At 38.9% G+C, this 21,992-nt stretch overlaps 1 protein-coding gene across 2 annotated transcripts in view; it reads left to right on the forward strand.

The window, feature by feature from the left end:
* LOC126325742 (putative ATP-dependent RNA helicase TDRD12) overlaps positions 1 to 21,992 on the forward strand; it is a 445,014-nt gene that overhangs the window by 386,256 nt on the left and 36,766 nt on the right. For both annotated transcript variants that reach the window (XM_049995275.1, XM_049995276.1), the window contains exon 25: positions 16,177 to 16,475. In XM_049995275.1, the coding sequence (XP_049851232.1) occupies positions 16,177 to 16,475 (299 nt within the window). The remainder of the gene's footprint in view (positions 1 to 16,176; positions 16,476 to 21,992) is intronic.

A 21,992-nucleotide genomic window follows, 5' to 3' on the forward strand; every position in this document is an offset into this window, starting at 1 on the left:
GTAGACATCACCACCCAGGTTGATGCCATGTTCGTTAACTTCAGGAAAGCATTTGAAACAGCCCTAAACTGTGATTTAGTGAAAAAAGTATGAGTGTCTTGAGTATCAGATCAGATTTCAACTGGATTCAAGACTTCCTTGCTGCAGATATAACACAACAAGCCACCCTTAATGGAACAAAATTTCTGGAATACCCAAAGGACGTGTGATAGGACCATTACTGTTATAGAAAGGGTCTAGGAGAAAACACCAGAAGCTCCATAAAGCTGTTTGCAGATGATTCAGTTATCTATAAGAAGGTAGCAATGTTAGAAGGCTGTAGCAATATGCAAAACAATATGTAGAGAATTGATGAAGGGACCAGCAGTTGACACAGAATGTAAATAAATAAAACCTACTGCACTTACCTGTTGATGATAGATTGCTGGAAACAGATTCTAATGTATTATATCTAAGAGTAACTATCCAGAGCAACCTCAAGTGGAATATCTCTATAAAACAAATAGTAGGAAAAGCATATGCTAGACTGAGAGTCATAGCAAAAATCTCAAAGAAAATATACATCATCTACAAAAAAGAACTGGCTTACAGAACACTTGCTCCACAGATTCTTGAATGTTGCTCATCAGTCTGGGACCTTTTCTGGTAGGATTAATAGGAGAGATAAAGAAGATCCAGTGTGAAGTGGCATGTTTCATCACAGGAACATTTACATCATGGAGACATTTGCTGTGAAACTGTGAGAGAGAACATTCTGAGAAGAATGGGGAAGCATAGTACTTCCTCCCAAATATGTCTTGCAAAATGACCGCAGTGAGAAGACTCAAGAAATTAGAGCTAATACAGAGGTTTACCTGTCATCGTTATCCTCTTGCACTATTTGCAGATGGAAAAAGGAAGAGGTTAGTGGTAACGATACAATTATCATGACAAATACAGAATCAGAATGGAAGATCATCTGAGTGAAGATACTTATTTAAGGTATGCCTAAAATAGTAATTGAATGTTTCTGTTGTACACCCACATCAAGTAATGGTGAAATTCTTCAGAGAAAGATGAGAAGGTATCACGTGTAAACAACCAGTTTCTCAAAATGTAACTTTGTAAGATAATGGATAATTGCATCTTTCCTAAATATAAACATGTTCTGTAGTCTAGGGGGTAACATCTTTGATTAGTAATCAAAACGTCCTCAGTCCCGGGTTCAAAACTCACAACTGCTTAAATTTTGATTAATAATTAGCATTAGAAGCTGAAGACTTCCGGCATAAGAAGTCACCATCATTCTACCAACAGCCTTGTCAAAGAGGGCGGAGGAGTGGACAGAGGTTCAGACTATCTTGCCCTTGGGGTAGGAAACTGGCCCTAAAGGCAGAAGAATCAGCAATGATCAGTGACATGAGGATGCAGAAAGCAATGGAAAACACTGCATTAAAGACACAATGTTTATCCACAGGACATGTGGCCTGTAATTGAAAATGTATCATGATAATCTCTCCATTGGCAAATGCTTCCAGAATGGCCCCCCATTCGGATTTCTAGGTGGGGATTGCCAAGGGGGAGGTGACCATGATAGAAAGTGTGAATAACCAGCAAAAGGAAAATGTTCTACAAGTCAGGGGGGAGGGGGGGGGGGGGGGGGTAGAATGTCAAAAGCTTGAACATGGTAGGGCAGCTATAAAATCTGAAAATGGAAATGCAAAGGCTCAGTCTAGATATAGTAGGGGTCAGTGAAGTGAAACAGAAAGAAGGCAAGGATTTCTGCTCAGGTGAGTATAGCAGCAGCATAAAATGGTATAATGGGACTAGAATTTGTTATGAATAGGAGGGTAGGGTAGAGAGTGTGTTGCTGTGAACAGTTCAATGATAGGGTTGTTCTTATCAGAATCGACAGCAAACCAACACTGACAATGATAGTTCAGGTATACCAAGTATACATGCTGATTATCACAAGCTGAAGATGAAGAGGTAGAGAAAATATAATGGGATATTGAAGGGTCAGGTGACTGGAAATGCAGTTGTAAGACAAGGAGTAGAAGAAAAGGTTACAGGAGAATATGGGCTTGGAACAAGGAATGAGAGTGGAGAAAGACTAATTGAGTTCTATAATAAATTTCAGCTAGTAATAGCGAATACTCTGATCAAGAATCATCAGAGGAGGAGGTTTCTTGGAAAAGGCTAGTTGATATGGGAAGATTACAGTTAGATTCCAAAATCAGATACTAAATTATGAGGCCTACACAGGAGCAGATACAGACTCAGATCACAATATAGTAGTGTAGTAGTTGAGTTCTATAATAAATTTCAGCTAGTAATAGCGAATACTCTGATCAAGAATCATCAGAGGAGGAGGTTTCTTGGAAAAGGCCAGTTGATATGGGAAGATTACAGTTAGATTCCAAAATCAGATACTAAATTATGAGGCCTACACAGGAGCAGATACAGACTCAGATCACAATATAGTAGTGATGAAGACTAGGTTGCAGGTTAAGAGATTAGTCAAGAAGAATCAGTATGCAAAGAAGTGGGATACGGAAGTACTAAGGAATGACAAGATGTGCTTGAAGTTAGATCTCTAAGGCTGTAGATACAGCAATAAAAATAGCTCAGTAGGCAGTACAGTTGAAGAGGAATGGACATCTCTAAAGAGAGCAGTCACAAAAGTTGGAAAGAAAAACACAGGTGCAAAGAAGATCACTGCGAAGAAGCCATGGGTAACAGAAGAAATACTTCAGTTGATCAAAGAAAGAAGAAAGTACAAAAATTTTCAGGGAAATTCAGGGATACAGAAATGCACATCGCTGAGGAATGAAATAAATAAGAAATGCAGGGAAGCTAAAATGAAATGGCTGCATGAAAAATGTGAAGAAATCGAAAAAGAAATTATTCTCAGGAGGACTGACTCAGCACATAGGATAGTCAAAAGCAACCTTCAGTGAAATTAAAAGCCAGGGTGGTAATGTGAACTCCACTGTTAAATGCAGAGGGGAGCGCGAATAGGTTGAAAGAGTTCATGGAAGGCCTGTATGAAGGGGAAGATTTTTCTGACATAATAGAAGAAGAAACAGGAATCAATTTAGAAGAGAGAGGGGATCCAATATTAGAATCAGAATTTAAGACAGCTTTGGAGCACTTAAGATCAAATAAGGCAGAAGGGATAGATAACTTTTCATCAGACTTTCTAAAATCAAGTGACAACAAAACAACTGTTCACATTGATGTGTAGAATGAGTCTGGTGATATACCATCTGACTTTCGGTAGAATGTCATCCACACAATTCTGAAGACTGTGAGAGCTGACTAGTGCAAGAATTATCGCACAATCGGCTTAGCAGCTCATGCATCCAAGTTGCTTACAAGAACAATATGCAGAAGAATGGAAAAGAAAATTGAAGATGTGTTACATGATGATAAGTTTGGCTTTGGGGAAGTTATAGCCACCAGAGAGCCAATTCTGATGATGTGTTTGATAATGGGAGCAAGACTAAAGGAAATTCAAGGACTTGTGAACCTGAAAAAAGCGATTGACAATGTAAAAGAGAGATGGGTAATATACACTCCTGGAAATTGAAATAAGAACACCATGAATTCATTGTCCCAGGAAGGGGAAACTTTATTGACACATTCCTGGGGTCAGATACATCACATGATCACACTGACAGAACCACTGACACAGAGACACAGGCAACAGAGCATGCACAATGTCGGCACTAGTACAGTGTATATCCACCTTTCGCAGCAATGCAGGCTGCTAGTCTCCCATGGAGACGATCGTAGAGATGCTGGATGTAGTCCTGTGGAACGGCTTGCCATGCCATTTCCACCTGGCGCCTCAGTTGGACCAGCATTTGTGCTGGACGTGCAGACCGCGTGAGACGACATTTCATCCAGTCCCAAACATGCTCAATGGGGGACAGATCCGGAGATCTTGCTGGCCAGGGTAGTTGACCTACACCTTCTAGAGCACGTTGGGTGACACGGGATACATGCGGACGTGCATTGTCCTGTTGGAACAGCAAGTTCCCTTGCCGGTCTAGGAATGGTAGAACGATGGGTTCGATGACGGTTTGCATGTACCGTGCACTATTCAGTGTCCCCTCGACGATCACCAGAGGTGTACGGCCAGTGTAGAAGATCGCTCCCCACATCATGATGCCGGGTGTTGGCCCAGTGTGCCTCGGTCATATGCAGTCCTGATTGTGGTGCTCACCTGCACAGCGCCAAACACGCATACAACCATCATTGGCACCAAGGCAGAAGCAACTCTCATCGCTGAAGACGACACGTCTCCATTCGTCCCTCCATACACGCCTGTCGCGATACCACTGGAGGCGTGCTGCACGATGTTGGGGCGTGAGCGGAAGACGGCCTAACGGTGTGCGGGACCGTAGCCCAGCTTCATGGAGACGGTTGCGAATGGTCCTCGCCGATACCCCAGGAGCGACAGTGTCCCTAATTTGCTGGGAAATGGCGGTGCGGTGCCCTACGGCACTGCGTAGGATCCTACGGTCTTGGGGTGCATCCGTGCGTCGCTGCAGTCCGGTCCCAGGTCGGCGGGCACGTGCACCTTCCGCCGACCACTGTCGACAACATCGATGTACTGTGGAGACCTCACGCGCCACGTGTTGAGCAATTCGGCGGTACGTCCACCCGGCCTCCCGCATGCCCACTATACGCCCTCACCCAAAGTCCGTCAACTGCACGTACGGTTCACGTCCACGCTGTCGCGGCATGCTACCAGTGTTAAAGACTGCGATGGAGCTCCGTATGCCACGGCAAACTGGCTGACACTGACGGCGGCGGTGCACAAATGCTGCGCAGCTAGCGCCATTCGACGGCCAACACCACGGTTCCTGGTGTGTCCGCTGTGCCGTGCGTGTGATCATTGCTTGTACAGCCCTCTCGCAGTGTCCGGAGCAAGTATGGTGGGTCTGACACACCGGTGTCAATGTGTTCTTTTTTCCATTTCCAGGAGTGTACAATATGTACAAGAGGCAGGAGGGAATAATAAGAATGGATGACCAAGAAGGAACTGCTCAGATTAAAAAAGAGATGTAGTCTGTCTCGCCCATACTTTTCAATCTGTACATCAAAGAAGCAATGATGGAAATAAAAGAAAGATTCAGGAGTGGAATTAAAATTCAAGGTAAAAGGGTATTAATGATATGATTCACTGATGGCATTGCTATCCTGAGTGAAAGTGAAGAAGAACTACATGAGCTGTTATGGAATGAGCAGTCTAATGATTTCAGAATGTGGATTGGTAGTAAATTGGAGAAAGACGAAAGTAATGAGAAGTAGCAGAAATGAGAAGTGCAAGAAACTTAACATCAGGATTGATCGTCACAAAGTAGATGAAGTTAATGAATTCTACTACTTATGTAGCAAAGTAACCAAAGATGGACAGAGCAAGGAGGACATCAAAAGACTAACACTGGCAAAAAGGGCATTACTGGCCAAAAGAAGTCTACTAGTATCAAAGATAGATGAGGAAGAAATTTCGGAGAATGTACGTTTGCAGCACAGCATTGTGTGGTAGTGAAACATGGACTGTGGGGAAACAGAATCGAAGCATTTGAGATGTGGAGCTGTAGATGAATGTTAAAAATTATGTGAACTGATAAGGCAAGGAATGAGGAGGTTCTGCACAGAATCGGAGAGGAAAGGAAAATGTTGAAAACACTGACAAGAAGAAGTGACAGGTTGACAACACATCATTTAAAACATTGGGGAATGACTTCCGTGGTATTATAGGGAGCTGTGGAGAGCAAAAACTGTAGAGGAAGGCAGAGATTGGAATGCATCCAGCAAATAATTTAGGACATAGATTGCAAGTGCTACTCTGAAATAGGAGAGGAATTCATGGCGGTCCACGTCAAACCAGTCAGAAGACTGATGACTCTTAAAAACCCATGTTCTTCCACACATGGGTGTGAAAATTAAGAAATTTTCAGATCAAGAGACTTTTTCCAGTTGTTGAGTATCCTGGTATGAGTGTCAGCATTTTGTCTTAGCAACATGCTAATGAAGTCAACTCTCACTATCATTCATAACTTGATTCAATAATTTCTTCTGTTATTGACACAACTTTCCTATTTTGTGGATTACACATAATATACAGAAATATAAAACATTTCTTTAACATTGACCAAAAAACTAAGTCCTAGGGCAGAACAAGTGAAATTTTAAAGAAGTGGTGATGACCTTAATCTTTTAGAACCAAAAATTAGTCCTTTGGGAGCTCAAAGCAGAAGAGGTGTGATAAAGAACTGCTGAAAAGGTAGAATCATGAGGAAAGTGCTACTCAGAACGCAAAGTTAGAAACGGTACAGATGTTATCTTGGTCGAATAATTGCAATGTCAGTGTAGTAGTAAGAAGATACTTTTTGCCTATCCATATGTACAAATGGCTACCAAATTATGTAAACATTGATTCTCTAGAAAAACTGGTCTACAATGTTACGTGTAACTATTCTTAACATGCAAGATTTGTGTGTTACTGCAATGAATTAAGTTAGTATGCAGTTGTAAGACATCTGTTTTCCTATGAGTCAACAAATGTGGACAAAAACTGTGGTTAGATTGTAAGACTACGAATAGCTAAAGTAACTAATTAATGGAAAATCTCATATAAAGATGTGAAACAATTACTAACAAAGAGATAGAGGGGCTGGCCAGTACTTACCTCAGCTCAGTACAGCCGATAGAAACACAAAAAACAACCGAAAATTTAAGTTCCTAGCTTTCGGAATAAATGTTCCTTCATCAGGGAGGAGAGAGGGGAAAGAAAGGGAAGAAGGGAAAGTGGATTTAGTTACTCACAACCCAGGTTATGAAGCAACAGGGAAAGGAAATAGTCTTTATACTATACACCTCTTTACTTCTGTATGCATCCTCTTTGGTTTGAAGCTGGCACAGTACCTGCAGTAGAATATCTTTGGCTTCCCTCAGACAACCATGCCTCCATCCTTGCTACCTTCCCTGTTTTCCTTTCCCTGTTGCTTCATAACCTGGTTTGTGAGTAACTAAATCCACTTTCCCTTCTTCCCTTTCTTTCCCCTCTCTCCTCCCTGATGAAGGAATATTTATTCCGAAAGCTAGGAACTTAAATTTTCGGTTGTTTTTTGTGTTTCTATCGGCTGTACTGAGCTGAGGTAAGTACTGGCCAGCCCCTCTATCTCTTTGTTAGTAATAGCTAAAGTAAATGTGTTGAAGACTGACACTGTGCTACCTGTATCAAGATCTACAAGTGCAAGCATGCCACCTCATCACCAAATTAGCTGGCACGGTGGATAAGTCATTGGACTAACATTCGAGGAGAGTAGGATGCGAAACCCCATTTGGTATCCAGATTAATGCTTTTGATGGTGTTCATATATTTTCTTCCCCATGCATTTCATACTTTAGCAGTCTCTGTAGTGACCTTGATTTTGACAGGATGTTACGTCCTTATGTTACTTCACTCCTTTCTTCTCATGTTTTGGTAACATTAGCTTAATCCAACAGTGGTTCAAAGTAAAGTCTTCAGTTACACTGTCTAACAGTTTAAGGGTATGGCCACACATGCAATTTCTCCAATAGAATTACACCTGGAAAAATTGCAGTCAGGATCTGAGCAAGTGTGCCAGCCACACACAGCAGGAAAAAGTGCCAGACGTTAGCAGTCAGATGGACAGATACACATGCTGGAGAAGCAACTTCTCGAGAACACCAATGAACGGTGTTTCATTGAATAGCAATTCAGTTTTTACACTGTGTTTATTACTCACTTGTTTCTGTTGAAACCATAGCCAGCAGAGGAAATGATGAATCTACTCTGTAACATGTCAACAAAGGGAAAGTTCATTTTTCTACATTAGGAATATACTGATGTATTTTGTGAGTATTATCAAAGTTGATAATTCATTTGAAAAACTCTTATCTGTAGTGAAAACTGACATTTCTAAAACAAACACAGTGATCAGAACTCTTCATTGTTCTATTAGCTTGGAAGATAGCAATTACTGTTACAGATATGTTGATGTGGGGTGTTGAGACCATGAATTTTGTTCAAAGCAACTGATCTAGAGAAAAAAATTTACACACAAGATATAAAATTTGCCTCAGCTGAAACCACTTGCAAACGGATCTACTTGTACATCTCTTCCATTTGTATTTGTGGCTGATAAAGAATTTGACCTCTGTGGAAACCTCCTAAGATCTTCCCCAGAAAAATACTAGACAACTAAAACCCCAACCAACAGATTATCAAGAGCCAGACTTTTTCTTTATTGCCTTTTAGCTAGTAAATTGTGGATTGTGCATCTGATAGATGTGAGTGTTAAATTTGTTGACATTATACGTACAACATGTTGTGTGCTTCACAGTTGTGTGAGCATTGTGGATGACTTCAACTCCAAGGACACACTGACATGTCTATTAAACAAGTTGCCTGTAGGACTGGAGGTAACACAAATAGAAATTTTTCCAGACACCATTTCTCAGACTATTTCTGTCATGATCATGGACCAGTGCCTTGGCAGAACTGCTGTAAGGAGTAAATCATAAATGGTTGTCCTAGCCAAAATATGAAGAAGAAACTTCTTGCAAATATAGTTTTGTATATTTTTTGTACCTATCAGCTTTATTTCTTTGTTTCAGTTCAATTTTCTCCCTTTCTGTTCAATAACTGCTAGCTGTGACCCCACCTTCATTATGGTCCGCACACTTTATATCATAAATACATGGATATTTTTGTACCTCCATAATTAACAGCTCTCTGTCCACATAACCCATGTTGCTCATCAACACTGAAATGTTCTGGTTGGGAGTGCACAATGGACAGACTGCCACATGAAAAACTGTATATGTGGCCACTCAGGCTGCTGGAATTCTGCTGAGAGATAGGCTGGGGCATACATGTGCCCCACCTGTGTACCGGTGGTGTGAGTTCCAGTATCATGTGGCCACACTCACTGAGATGCCCAGCTCAAATTCCCCTGGAAAAATCGCATCTGTTGTCTTAGCCGAAAGCAGTGTGCCAAATCTGAACTTGAACTTGGACTTTTGTCTTGTTACTAGGAAGGTTCGGGTCCAAGTTGCATTGTGAAACCAGGTTTTTGGTCATTCAGAAGCATCATAGCAGCAAACATTCTGTTGCAGTGTGTTAAATTCATTTTGACTTCTCAAACAATCAGGAACACTGAACATATAGGGTGTTCCGACTAACTGTATCGCCTGCAAGAACTATATTAATTTTAATGTGACAAGAATATAGTTCTTAGTTTGTTGCTTCCAAAATACCTGTCTGACTGAAAAGTCGTGTGGATGACATGTTATAAAAATGCAGTGATTGTTAGCATTTTTTTAATGGGGCAATTGTGCCACCTACCCAACCTCTTTCACCTTTCTACTCCCAGAATTGCAGATTCATATAAGAAAACCCAGTGACATAATTCTTTTGTCTATCAGAAGAGAAATTATGGAGTGAAAGTATGATGAATATTGGGATGATTGTGCTATTGTTGCAACCATTTGAAATGAGCAGTATACAGAAGCTTTTTCCACACGTTGTGTAGAGTGACCTAGCATGATGTGCTGCTTGCCTCGGCATGGAGAGTGGTCTAAACACCCAAGTTGGTACATCGTTCAAATGGCCACAACATCAACATAAAGATCCCCACATTTAATGTATTATTCATCCATAATGTCTTGTCAGATCTACACAAAAGTTATATTGCTGATGTGTGACTCATACAGGTATTCTATTTTCATTCGAAAAATACTGTAAACCTATATTCAGAAATGCTAGTGGTCATTGTAGTTTTCTTAAGGAATATGTAATTTAAATGTAATAAAATGTAAGCTTTTGGAGCCAAAAAACCTTTTCTATGCTGTTTTTCGCAACATCAAAGTTAACATAGTTCTTACAGATATTAGAGCTAGGCACCTTGTGTATAGGCAGACAGGCAGACATACATACATACATATAAATACAATAGTAATGAAGAGATAGATTTCCACTCACTGTAAAGATGACACATTGAGTTGTAGACAGGAACAACAAAAAGATTGAGATGTGTTTGCATGTGTGAATGTTTGTGTGTTTCCGTTCTGAAGAAGACTTTGGCCAAAAGCTCAGTGTGTAACAGTCTTTTCACTGTGCCTGTCTGCAACTCATTTGTCATCTGTATGGTAAGGAGCACTCTATCCTTTTCATAATATTGTCGATATTCCAGTCTGAAATTTGTTAGAAAGATATATTGATGGAAAAGAAGAAAGATTAGATTGGAAAACTTATATTTGGATGATTGGGCAGACTGTTTAACTGTGCTCCTCCCAAATACAAATTCAGTGCCTTAAAACTGCGCCATCACACTTGTTATTTTGTTAGCATATAGAGGCACCTATGTATGTCATACATTTACCTGAATAAAACAGAAATAATGTAGGCACAAATAAATTAAATAAATAATTGCATCACAGCTACACTGAAAACTGACTCTATTTCAGCATTCAAATACAGACACACATGGCCCCTCAACACCATAAATTCATCCATAAAACTTATATTTCTATTTATTTCCAATAATTAAGATGGTGGGTGGAGGGGGGGGCTATGTGACACTGTGTGTGCATTTCCTTGGAATTTTGTCGGTCCTTTCCATGCTATAAGAATTAGTTACAGAGAGGAGCTATGTGGACATTTTAGGTGACCAAAAAACACCTTTTATATTACATCTGTTGTTATGTAGTACAAATCCTGTCTTCAAAGCTGAGCTGACAATGCACCAATTCATATATATAACTGATTTTGTTCAAGAAAGGTTTGACAGACGTGCACAAGGGTCAGGACGTCCGTCGTTTTGTCATGTCACCCTCACAGAAACATATTAGCAATATTGATCAAGATAAACTAACACTGCGCTCTTCTTCTTTGACACGCTAGTGTTGAAGTATGCACAGAATCAGACAAGTGAAAAATGTGTGCAATATGCACACTTATTTATATCTAAAAAATGACAGAAATTTTCTTTTGTGTGCGACCAAGTGTACAACATCGTGTGCCAATTTAAATTTCTAGATTCAAATATTTTACTGTTTGCATCACTCCTGCGTAATGTTTCACTGATTGTATCTTTACCGGTTTGTATTGTGATCTGTTGTGAAATTTCAAAAGTTCGTGAGTACCATGATAAACTCGTACTGTGATCATCAATTGTAGGCTTAAATTTAATTGTGCTCTTTTAAAATTTTTTAGAACAGTAGGCCTATTCTTGTTCAAAACAGTCATTCTCTAATCTCATGGTAGGTAATTTTGAGAATTTTCAAATGCTTACAAAACTGTATTTTCCTAAGTTACCAGTAAGTGTGTTTGGAAATGTAATTTATTTCAAAGCAAATCAGTGTTTGTGGCTCACAGTTCTGCTAATGATTACATCATCCCTGAACTGCTTTGTAAATCAACACAGATAGAAATGCATTTTTGAGAATTTTCAGAAGCTACCTTTGTTCTTTGGATAATCTACGGTCAATTTGTTGGAAATTAGTGTTTGTGATTTAGTTACTGTAGCAGATTTTTTGGCTAACATACTGTGACACATTTGCTTTTCCCTTAAAGAGGATACAATCTGCATTAATCGTAAATTAACTCTGTTTTCAAGTTTGTAACAACCATAATTAACCTCAAAATGTTTTAGTAAACTAGTAGTTTTTGCCTTAATAGAAATCTTGTTTTGTATGTTTGCTTCAATCCTCATAGGGAATTAGAAACTTTTTATTTCAACAGATTAAAAGATTATCTGTAGGCTTAATTTAAAGTTATTTGTTCACTACCTTGTAAAACATTGCACCAGCCAAAATGCAGCTCCACTGTGAATGCCATCCTCAGACATGGGCTGAATTGGTTGACGTAGTAAGCAGCTGGAAATTGCCCTAACTGCTGCCAAATGATTGGCAGCTGCTGCGAATCGGTGTGTTGAAAGAGTTCCTGAGAGTTGTGACCTGCAATACCTGTACCAGACGTACCTCAAGTACTGTCTTCTCCCATTAATCATGCCTCAACCTGCAGAAAATGCAAGATCTGTCTTTAATTGTCCACTTGACTGCAAGTGGTGTGTCAATTGTAGATGTACTGGGTGGGCGGGGACCAGGAAGGCTCAAGGTGTTACACCAATCTCCCTAACCACGAAGTCTGAGGGGCCGTCTTTCACTGAAACATCCAGTGGGACTCACTTCACCTGTTTTGGGGAAACCTGTTTTGTCTGGTGTCAGGAGGAGGCAATCGCAAAAGGGTAGGAGTGTATTAATTGTCAGCAGTTCATACATACGGCGAATGATGGTACCCCTTAGGGAAATGGTAGCAAGGGACAGGAAAAGACACTAGTTGCTCTCCGTATGAATGCCTGGGGCCACATTAAACATGTTGAAGAGGCTATTCCACCAGCCATTGAGAGAACAGGGTGCAACCAACTGCAGATTGTGGTGCATCAGCATCATGATACCTGTCTTGTGGGCTCTGAAGTAATTTGTGGATCATTTCAGTGACTGGCAGAGAAGGTTGAGAAGACCAACCTTGTGCATGGAGTTTCAGCAAAGCTCGCAATTTACATCATTGTCCCCAGAACTGATCGTGGCCCCTTGGTTCTGTGCCGAGTGGAAGGACAGAACCAGAGACTTCAAATGTTCTGTGACAAGCTAGGCTGTGACTTCCTGGACTTGCGCCATAGCATTGAGAGCTGTAAATGAGACATGTGTGCACTACACATCATACCCTGCTGTTCAGATAGCTGACTGTGCGTGGAGTGCACACAAGGGCTTTTTAGATCAGGCGACTCTCCATCCAATCCAGATAACAGTAGCTGTAGGAACCCCAGAAGTATCAGTCTGAGATTGAAAGAAATGCCTCCCAAAGGTGAGAGTATTAAAATCCAATGGTAAACTGCCAAAGTATTTGCAACAAAGTTCCAGAGTTTGAAATGCTCATGAAAAGCAGTGAAGCTTACATAATATTAGGTACAGACAATTGGTTGAAACCTGAAATTGATAGCAGTGAGATTTTTGGGGAAAATTAAACTGTATAACAAAAGGATAGGCAGATGGGAAATGGAGGTGGTGTATTTGTCGCAGTAGACAAGAAACTTGGATCGACCAAGGTAGAAATTGAAGCTGCATGTGAGATTGTTTGGGCAGGGCTCAGTATTACCCACCAGATTCATCTCCTGACATAACTGAAAACTTTAGAGAAAACCTCACTTCACTTGTACGTAAGTTCCCCAATCATATTGTAATCATTGGTGGAGACTGTAATCATCCAACATTTGAGAAAATTACAATTTTGTTAGTGACGGGTTTGATAAGACATCCTGTGAAACTTTACTAAATGCCTTCTCTGAAAACTTAATGGAATAGATAGTTAGAAACCCCATCCATGATGGAAATATATTGGATCAATGGCAACTTATAGACTTGACATCTTTGATGATGTCCACATCAAAACTAGTATTAGTGACCAAGACACAGCTGTGGCAACACTGGTTAGCAAAGTACAAAGGAGAACTAAAACAAGCAGAAAGATATATATATATGTTCACTAAATTAGATAAAAGTCAGTAGTGTCATATCACAATGAGAAACTTGAAACTTTCGGCACCAGACAGGAGCATGACTCAAGTTTGAAAGAACAGTTGACCATGCACTGGATAGATATGTACCCAGTAGAATAGTCCATAATGGGAGGGAACCTCCATGGTATACAGTCACTTTAAAGAAACTTCTAAAGAAACAGAGGTTACCGTGTAATAGGTATAAAACAAAGCATAGGGCTGTAGAGAGAGAGATGCTGAATTAAACACATTTGGCTATCAAGAGAACGATGCGAAATGCATTCAATGACTTCTGTAGCAGAATATTGTAAACTGATCTTTCACAGAACCCAAAGAAATTCTGGTCACATGTAAAGGCTGTTAGTGGCACCAAAGTTAGTGTCCAGTCCCTAGTAAATGAGACAGGGACTGAAATTGAGGGTCGCAAAGCAAACGCTAAAATAAGCTTTGAATGTTTCTTTACAAAGGAAAACCAAGGAAAATTGCACCAATGTATTTCTTGTACCACTCGAAAGATGAATGAAATAACTATTTGTGTCAGTGGTGTTAAGAAACAGCTAAAATCATTAAAACTGAACAAAGCTCCAGGGCCCCGTGGAATCCCTGTCAGATTGTGTATTTAATTTATAGCTGAGTTAGCCCCTCTTATAACTGTAATCTATTGTGCATCCCTGAAACAAAAAAAAACATGCCTAGCTCTTGGAAAAAGGCACAGGTCACAAGAAGGGTAGTAGATGTGATCCACCGTCCAGTACCCTTGACATTGAATTATTATAGAATCTTAGAACACATTCTGAGCTCAAACATAATGAGGTATCATGAACAGAATGACCTCCTCAGTGCCAACCAGCATGGATTTTGAAAGCATGAAGCATGTAAATCCCCACTGTCACTTTCCTCATATGACATACTAAAAGCTTGGAATCAAGGCAGCGAGGTAGATGCAGTGTTTATGACTTCCAAAAAGCATTTGACTCAGTACCATACCTGCAATTATTGGCAAAAGTATGATTGTATGGGATATCAAGGTAAAATTGTGACTGAATTGAGGACTTTTTGGCAGGGAGAGTTCTTGCCAGATGGAGAAGTAAACTCAGTTGTGCCCTAAGGAAGTGTGTTGGGACCCTTGCTGTTCATGTTGTATGTACTCTCTGAAAGAAGCTGCATAAATATTCAATCAGATGTTGGAAAGATTTTAACATGGTGCAGAAATTAGCAGTTTGCTCTAAATGTTCAGAAATGTGGAGTTTTACACTTCACAAAAGAAATATATGTAGTATCTTATGGCTATAATATCAATGAGCCTCTGCTAGAGGGTTGTTTGAGGGAGAGACCAGACAGCGAGGTCATCGGTCTCATCAGATTAGGGAAGGATGGGGAAGGAAGACTGCCCTGCCTTTTCAAAGGAACCATCTCAGCATTTCCCTGGAGCAATTTAGGGAAATCACGGAAAATCTAAATCAGGATCAGATTGAACCATCATCCTCCCGAATGCAAGTCCAGTGTGCTAGCCACTGTGCCATCTCTCTCGGTGCGCTGTTAGAATCGACTAACTTAAACAAATACCTGAGTGTAACATTTTGTAGGGATATGAAGTAGAATGATCATTTAGGTTCGTTTCTGGGTAAAACAGGTGGTAGACATCGGTTTATTGGTAGAATACTGGGGAAGTGCAATGAGTCTATGAAAGGGATTGCATACAAGTCACTTGTGCTACTGGTTCTAGAATATTGCTCAAATGTGTGGGACCCTCACCAGATAAGACTAACGGAGGACATTGAACATTTACAAAGAAGGGCAGCACAAATGTTCACAGATTTGTTTAATCCATGGAAGAGTGTGACAGAGATAATGAAGGAAGTGAACTGGAAGACTCTCGAAGACATACGCAAACTGTTCCAAGAAGGTCTATTAACAAAGTTCCAAGAACCTGCTTTAAATGTTTACTCTAGGGACATACCACAACTCCCCACGTATTGCTCACATAGGGATCATGAGTATAAGATGAGAATAATTACTGCACATACAGAGGCATTCAAGCAGTCACCCTTCCTGCACCCCATATTTGAATGGAACAGGAAGAAACCCTAATAATTGGTACAATTGGACATACCCTCTGCTATGCACTCACGGTGGTTTCCAGAGTATAGATGGTGATATTGATGTAGATTATTGAGCTGCTGGACTCTATGTTAAAGCAAATAATGCAATGCTGATTTCCATGCCTGTCTTTGCTCCACGAATTAAGTAGTGCTCTGCACAAAAAATGGTACAAAATTGTACTGAAAACAGTTCAGTTGCATCCATAAAATTTTAGCTATACAACTGCACTATTTTTATTACAATAATTTAGTTGGTTTCATTCTTTTTATGAGTGAGTGCTTTGGTACTTTTTATTTTTGGTCACAATCAGAAAGTCAAACATAATCTATAATTCCAATGACTTATTCCAAACAATTTTTATGTGATCGTTTTTCAGAGCGTGTGAAATCTGCACTACTATAGTGTACATATATGTTATGGAATATTTCTAGAGTGTACTCATAAAACTTTTGGTAGTGTTTTTCAGTAACATATACCTTTTATCCCTTAGGGGAATAAGCTGTCAGATGACAGTGAGTCACTGGAATGTGATTCTAAGGACAGTGTTTTGATTGAAGAAGTGGAAGATAACAGCTGTATCAATGGTAGCAGTGACATTCACGTATCTTCAGAGATCACATCTGAGAGGTCACCACACAGTGTACAGGATACAATGCCAATACTAAGAACTGAAGCAAAAATACCTCAAGTTCATTGGCGACAGAATGCATTATATGTTTGGATCAAAATTGCTTTGGTGGGAGTTGAAAAATATTATTTGTCATGCACAGGAACCACAATTGAATTCAGGTAAGTGTGTTTAGTTGCCATGTGAATTCATTTTGTTAGTTCAATAGACAAAGTAATGTGGTGCAATTAGTCTCTATGTTTAATGTTTTGGAATTCTTTTTGCCACCGAGTTTTGAGTTACAGGTTCTGTAATGTCGTTGCATCATAATTCTCAGATGGTTATGTTTAAGTGGTTTGTTTGTGCCTGGCTCAGATTATTTCTTGTCTCTTATGTAAGGAAATTGGAAAATTCATCTGCTTCATTTTGCAGTTGGATTTTATGGCTGTATAATAACTTACTGATGTGAAAATAGAAAGCAGATATTAAAACAAAGCAGATATTAAAACTAAGTCAAACTGGATATAAATATGCAGTGTCACTTTTGATATACTATTGCTAATTAAAAACTTCAATATACATAAAGTACTTCTGTAAAAATGGCTTTCCATTGAGTGATATTCACATATATTCAGATTTTGACTTTTTCAGCATTTTTACTGCTTCGTTTTGTAGAAAAATGCTAATAATTATCTTACGTTGCAGCTAAGAACACAGGAAATTAATGTATGAAAAATATGACAATTCATTTCACACGGTTATCAAAAACTGAGAGAGATTTTATGTACATACGAAGCCAAGTAATATTTTCAGCCACATATTATTAAAATGGCATGCAGCTGTCAAACTGTTTTCAAACGCCTACTTTCCATGAGTATAACTCACCAAAGAAGGCGAAGTAAACATTCCAGAATTCGAATCAAGAACAGCTGCCAACATGATTAATGTAGAAGTAGATATCCTCAGAGTAGTGAAGCAACTTAAATCATTTAACAAAAGCAAATCTTTCAGTCCAGCTTGGTATACTAGTTAGGTTCCTTTCAGAGTATGCTGATACAATAGTTCCTTACTTAACAATTGTATCCAGCCATTCGCTCGACAAAAGATCCATACCCAAAGACTGGGAAGGTGCGCATGTCACACTGATATTCAAGAAAGATAGTAGGAGTAATCCACTAAATTACAGGCCCATATCATTAACATTGATATGCAGCAGGATTTTGGAACATACAGAGTGTCCCATTTATCTTGACCACCCTAAATAACTGTTAGTTCAGATGCAAATTACAAAATGTTTCAAGCAAATGTTCTTTAGCCGTCAGGGGGACATCAATCAGCATGATTGGCTTCGTTGTAGTTTTTTTTTTTTTTTTTTTTTTTTTTTTTTTTTTTTTACAAAGATATTAATAGTGGTATGACCTTTTTAAATGGCACCCTGTATTTTTTATTTGGTAATTCATTTCCTCTCATAAAAACCTATTCAAAAATGTATCACAGTGTAACATTCACTGAAACACACATTATTAATTACATAACACAACATTAACATTGACACTCCCAGCCTTAGTGCAGTTACTCGAGGTAATGGAACACATCCACATGCTGATATTGACAGAGGACAAATGCAAACATAAGTAGAATGCACACCAGTCATTCCATCAACCATCGTCAGTTGAAGAGTTGTGTGAGTAGAATGTACACCAACTAAGAGAATGTAGAAATGCTAGTCATTTATGGGGAATGTAAGTTAGCAGAACAGTAATTGCAATACTGGTTTCTTAAGTACGAGTACATTTAGTACAGTAGTTTAGTTTTTTTAAATAGTGTTGTGTAGAGAAGGCATACAGTAAAGGCCGTCCTTCCTAAAAACTGAATCGATATAATGTTTCTTTTATTATTGTTGTTGTTGTTGTTGTTGTTGAAGGTAGGCGAAATGCTACGCAGGCAGTGGAATTATACAGAGAGTGATATCCTGACAAGAACCCACCTTCTCGATGGATGTTTTCCTGTCTTGTTGCGACGCTTCAGGAAATGGGAAGTTTCAATCCACCACAACGCAGATGTAGCAGTCGCACAGATGAAGCTGCCAAAGTTACTGTACTTGCTTCTGTTGCTGTGAATCCACTTGTGAGCACACAACAGCTTTAACACAAGACTGACATTCCTAAAACCAGTGTTCATCAAATTCTTACACGTCACTGGTTCCATCCTTACCATGTACACCTACATCCAGAATTGCATGGGAATGATTTCCAGAATCATGTACAGTTCTTACAGTGGGTACAGCAGCAAATCCTCGCCAACCCAAACTTCTTCTCCAATGTTCTATTTACCAATGAATATTCCTTCTCAAACAAAGGACAGGTAAATACAAGGAACATGCATTATTGGTCCAACGACAACCCGTGATGGCTTAGACAGGTGGAACATCAGCACAATGGAGAGCTAATGTCTGGTGTGGGATGCTTGGTACTACAATTATTGGCCCTTATTTCATCAATGGTAGTCTAAATGGCACAGCATGTGCCAACTTACTCAGACAAGTTCTTCCTCCTCTTCTGGATGAAGTGCCACTAAGAACCAGAATGCTTATGTGGTATCAACACAGTGTATGTCCAACACATAATGCCTTCCGTGCACATCATGTTCTGAACCGGAAGTATCCTGCCAGATGGAGTAGTTGAGGAGGAACAGTTACTTGGCCTGGACTTTCTTCTTTGTGGCTGCATTAAAGACATTGTCTATTGTGATCTTCCAACAACTCCAGAAGTCATGCAGGAACATATCATGCTTGCTTGTAATTCACTTCAGCAGGCAACACTGGAAGCAGTAGATAATTCTTTCATTCTACGTGTGCACCTTTGTTTTGGTGTCCAGGGTCACCACTTTGAGCACTTTTGAATGTTGTACTCCAGGGCAATGGTACAGGAGAGTCAAAGTCAATTTTGGGTTATGTTTCTACTTGGTTTTCATTTGTTTTCTAACAACTCCAGCAAGTGGACAAGTTTGTGATCCTGGGCTCAAAGTCAGTGTCATGTTATGTAATTAATAAAGTTGTGTTTCAACGAATGGTACATTGTGATACATTTTTGAATTGGCCTCTAGGAGAGAATGCCATTTAAAAAAGTCATACTGCTATTTATATCTTCATAAGAAACAAAGCTGCAAAGAATGCAGTCATGCTGATTGATGCCCCCCTGACAGTTAAAGAACATTTACGTGAAACATTTTGTAATTTTCATCTGGATAAACAGTTATTTAGGGTGATCAAGATAAATGGGACACCCTGTGTATTGTGTTCAAACATTATAAATTACCTCATAGAAAACAGTCTATTGACACACAGTCAACACAGATTTATAAAATGTCATTCTTGTGAAACACAACTAGCTCTTTACTTGCACGAAGTGTTGAGTGCTATTGACAAGGCATTTCAAATTCGTTCCATAATTCTGGATTAGTGGAAGGCTTTTGACTCTGTACCACACAAGCAGCTTGTAGAGAAATTGCAAACCTATGGAATATCATCTCAGTTAGTGACTGTATTCATGATTTCCTGTCAGAGAGGTCACACTTCATAGTAACTGACGAAAAGTCATCGAGTAAAACAGAAGTGATTTCTGGCATTCCCCAAGATAGTCTTATAGGCCCTTTGCTGTTCCTTATCTGTATAAACAATTTGGGAGACAATCTGAGCAGCTGTCTTAGATTGTTTGCAGATGACACTGTCATTTATTGACTAGTAAAGTTATCAGTAGATCAAAACAAATGGCAAAATGATTTAGAAAAGATATCTGTACGGTGCAAAAATTGCAATTGGCCCTAAATTACGAAACGTATGAGGTCATCCTCATGAGTGCTAAAAGGAATCCATTAAACTTACATTACACAATAAATCAGTCAAATGTAAAGTACTGTTCTGGACCTCTTTCCAAATAAAAGTAGTTATAGTCTAGTAAGATGCAGTGTAAAAATAAATTAAAAACTAATCACAGAACTGAAGATTGTGAAAATGTAAATAAGAATAAGTAGTTATGCACCATTGAATTAAGAAACAGTTTCAGCATGTTAAGATTTGGGGATGATGCAGGCAGGCAATAGAGGCAGATGTTTATAAAGGTAATTTAGGCAAGCAGAAATAGATGACACAAGTATGAAGAAAGCAAATCTAAAAAAAAATCTCAAAACAATCAATTGTTAGAGAAAAAGTAAGAATTTCAAGTAAATGATGATAAACACATGATAAAACATGCAGATTTAAATAAAAAAATTTGGAATTGTCTGTGAGAGGATGTAAGAAGGTGTTATGAAAATTTGACAAGATAAAGCAATTGAAAGCCCCAGGGATATGTAGAAAATTTGAATCTTTGATGGACAGACATCACTTTATATTAGTTAAGGTGGCACTGTAACAATATACAGAGTGAAAATTGTGTAAGTGTTCAAATATTTTTTAAACATTTATAAGTTAAAGTGATTAAGCTGAAACACAGGTAGTTAATAATGAAAGGAAGCAAGAAGTGCCATATGGGGCCTATAAAACCATTTGAAATATAGAGTATATTAATTATTGAGTATAGTAAGTATAGACTACAGTATTTTGTTAAAAAAAGTAATAAAAACAGGACAGTAGAGGAAGAGAATTTGTCAAAACTGTAACAATTCTGTAACTGTTCTACTCACAAGGAAGGGGACCAATAAGACATAAAAACTATAGGCCCTTAAAATATGTATGAAATATTCATTAAAATTATCACTGACTACGCAGGGAGAAAAAGTATAGTTTACAAGTCATTGTAATGAAAGCTGTAAATGATTTTTGCATCTTGAGAAAGCTTTTGTCTTGTTATCAACAAAATATATACTAATAGTGCTTTTAAAAAATGGTACTGATTCTATTAGTGCTATTGAAGAATATATCTCAATACTAGATCCTCAGATTTTGTCAGGATTGTGGGAAATTCAGAATGGGGAGAGAAGTGGGGCAAGGAGATTTTGTATCACAAAAATGTTTCTCAGCTTTCCTAGAGGTGTTTTTGTATATTGTCCGTGGAACATACTGAACCAGCTTTGATTAACCAGTGGTATTATACTGCTTGCCTCCAGTGCAGAAAAACTTCCAACCAAGAATAGAAGAACACAATAGAGCAAGTTTGAAAATACACCTGTAAATTAATTATACTAAAACTAAAATAATGTGTAATCGACACAAGAGTAAAAATTGACTGGAATTTATTTAGTAATACAGATATAGTTTTCAAAACTAAGCTTTGATTACTCTATTAAGCAGAGAATACAATCAAGCAAGCAGTGCGAGTGACTAGTTTTGATCTGTAACAATGAGACATGAGCTTTTGGCATGAGAACCTTTCACGAACTTGGGGTTGCTTGTGAATTAGTGGGGTGGGTTAGAAATTACTAGAAGAAAATAATTGGGTTGGAGAACAAACTGCAGTGAAAGATCTTACTTGGACTACAATGAAAATGAAATGGAATTTGGTTGGACATGTAGCAGTCTCCTGTTGTGTTGTTGCCATAGATCTTACCAGCTACTATTTTAGCCAACATAACCTACAGAGAATTCCAGTCTGGCAATAAGCTATTACCTGATGGTGGCTAGCCAGATGTGTTCAAATATAGAGCTGTTTCATTAGGAAGATATTATGTGGCTAATGGCTGAAATATTATCTCATACTCTA

This window comes from Schistocerca gregaria, chromosome 2, assembly GCF_023897955.1.
Source record: "Schistocerca gregaria isolate iqSchGreg1 chromosome 2, iqSchGreg1.2, whole genome shotgun sequence".
Lineage (NCBI taxonomy): Eukaryota > Metazoa > Arthropoda > Insecta > Orthoptera > Acrididae > Schistocerca > Schistocerca gregaria.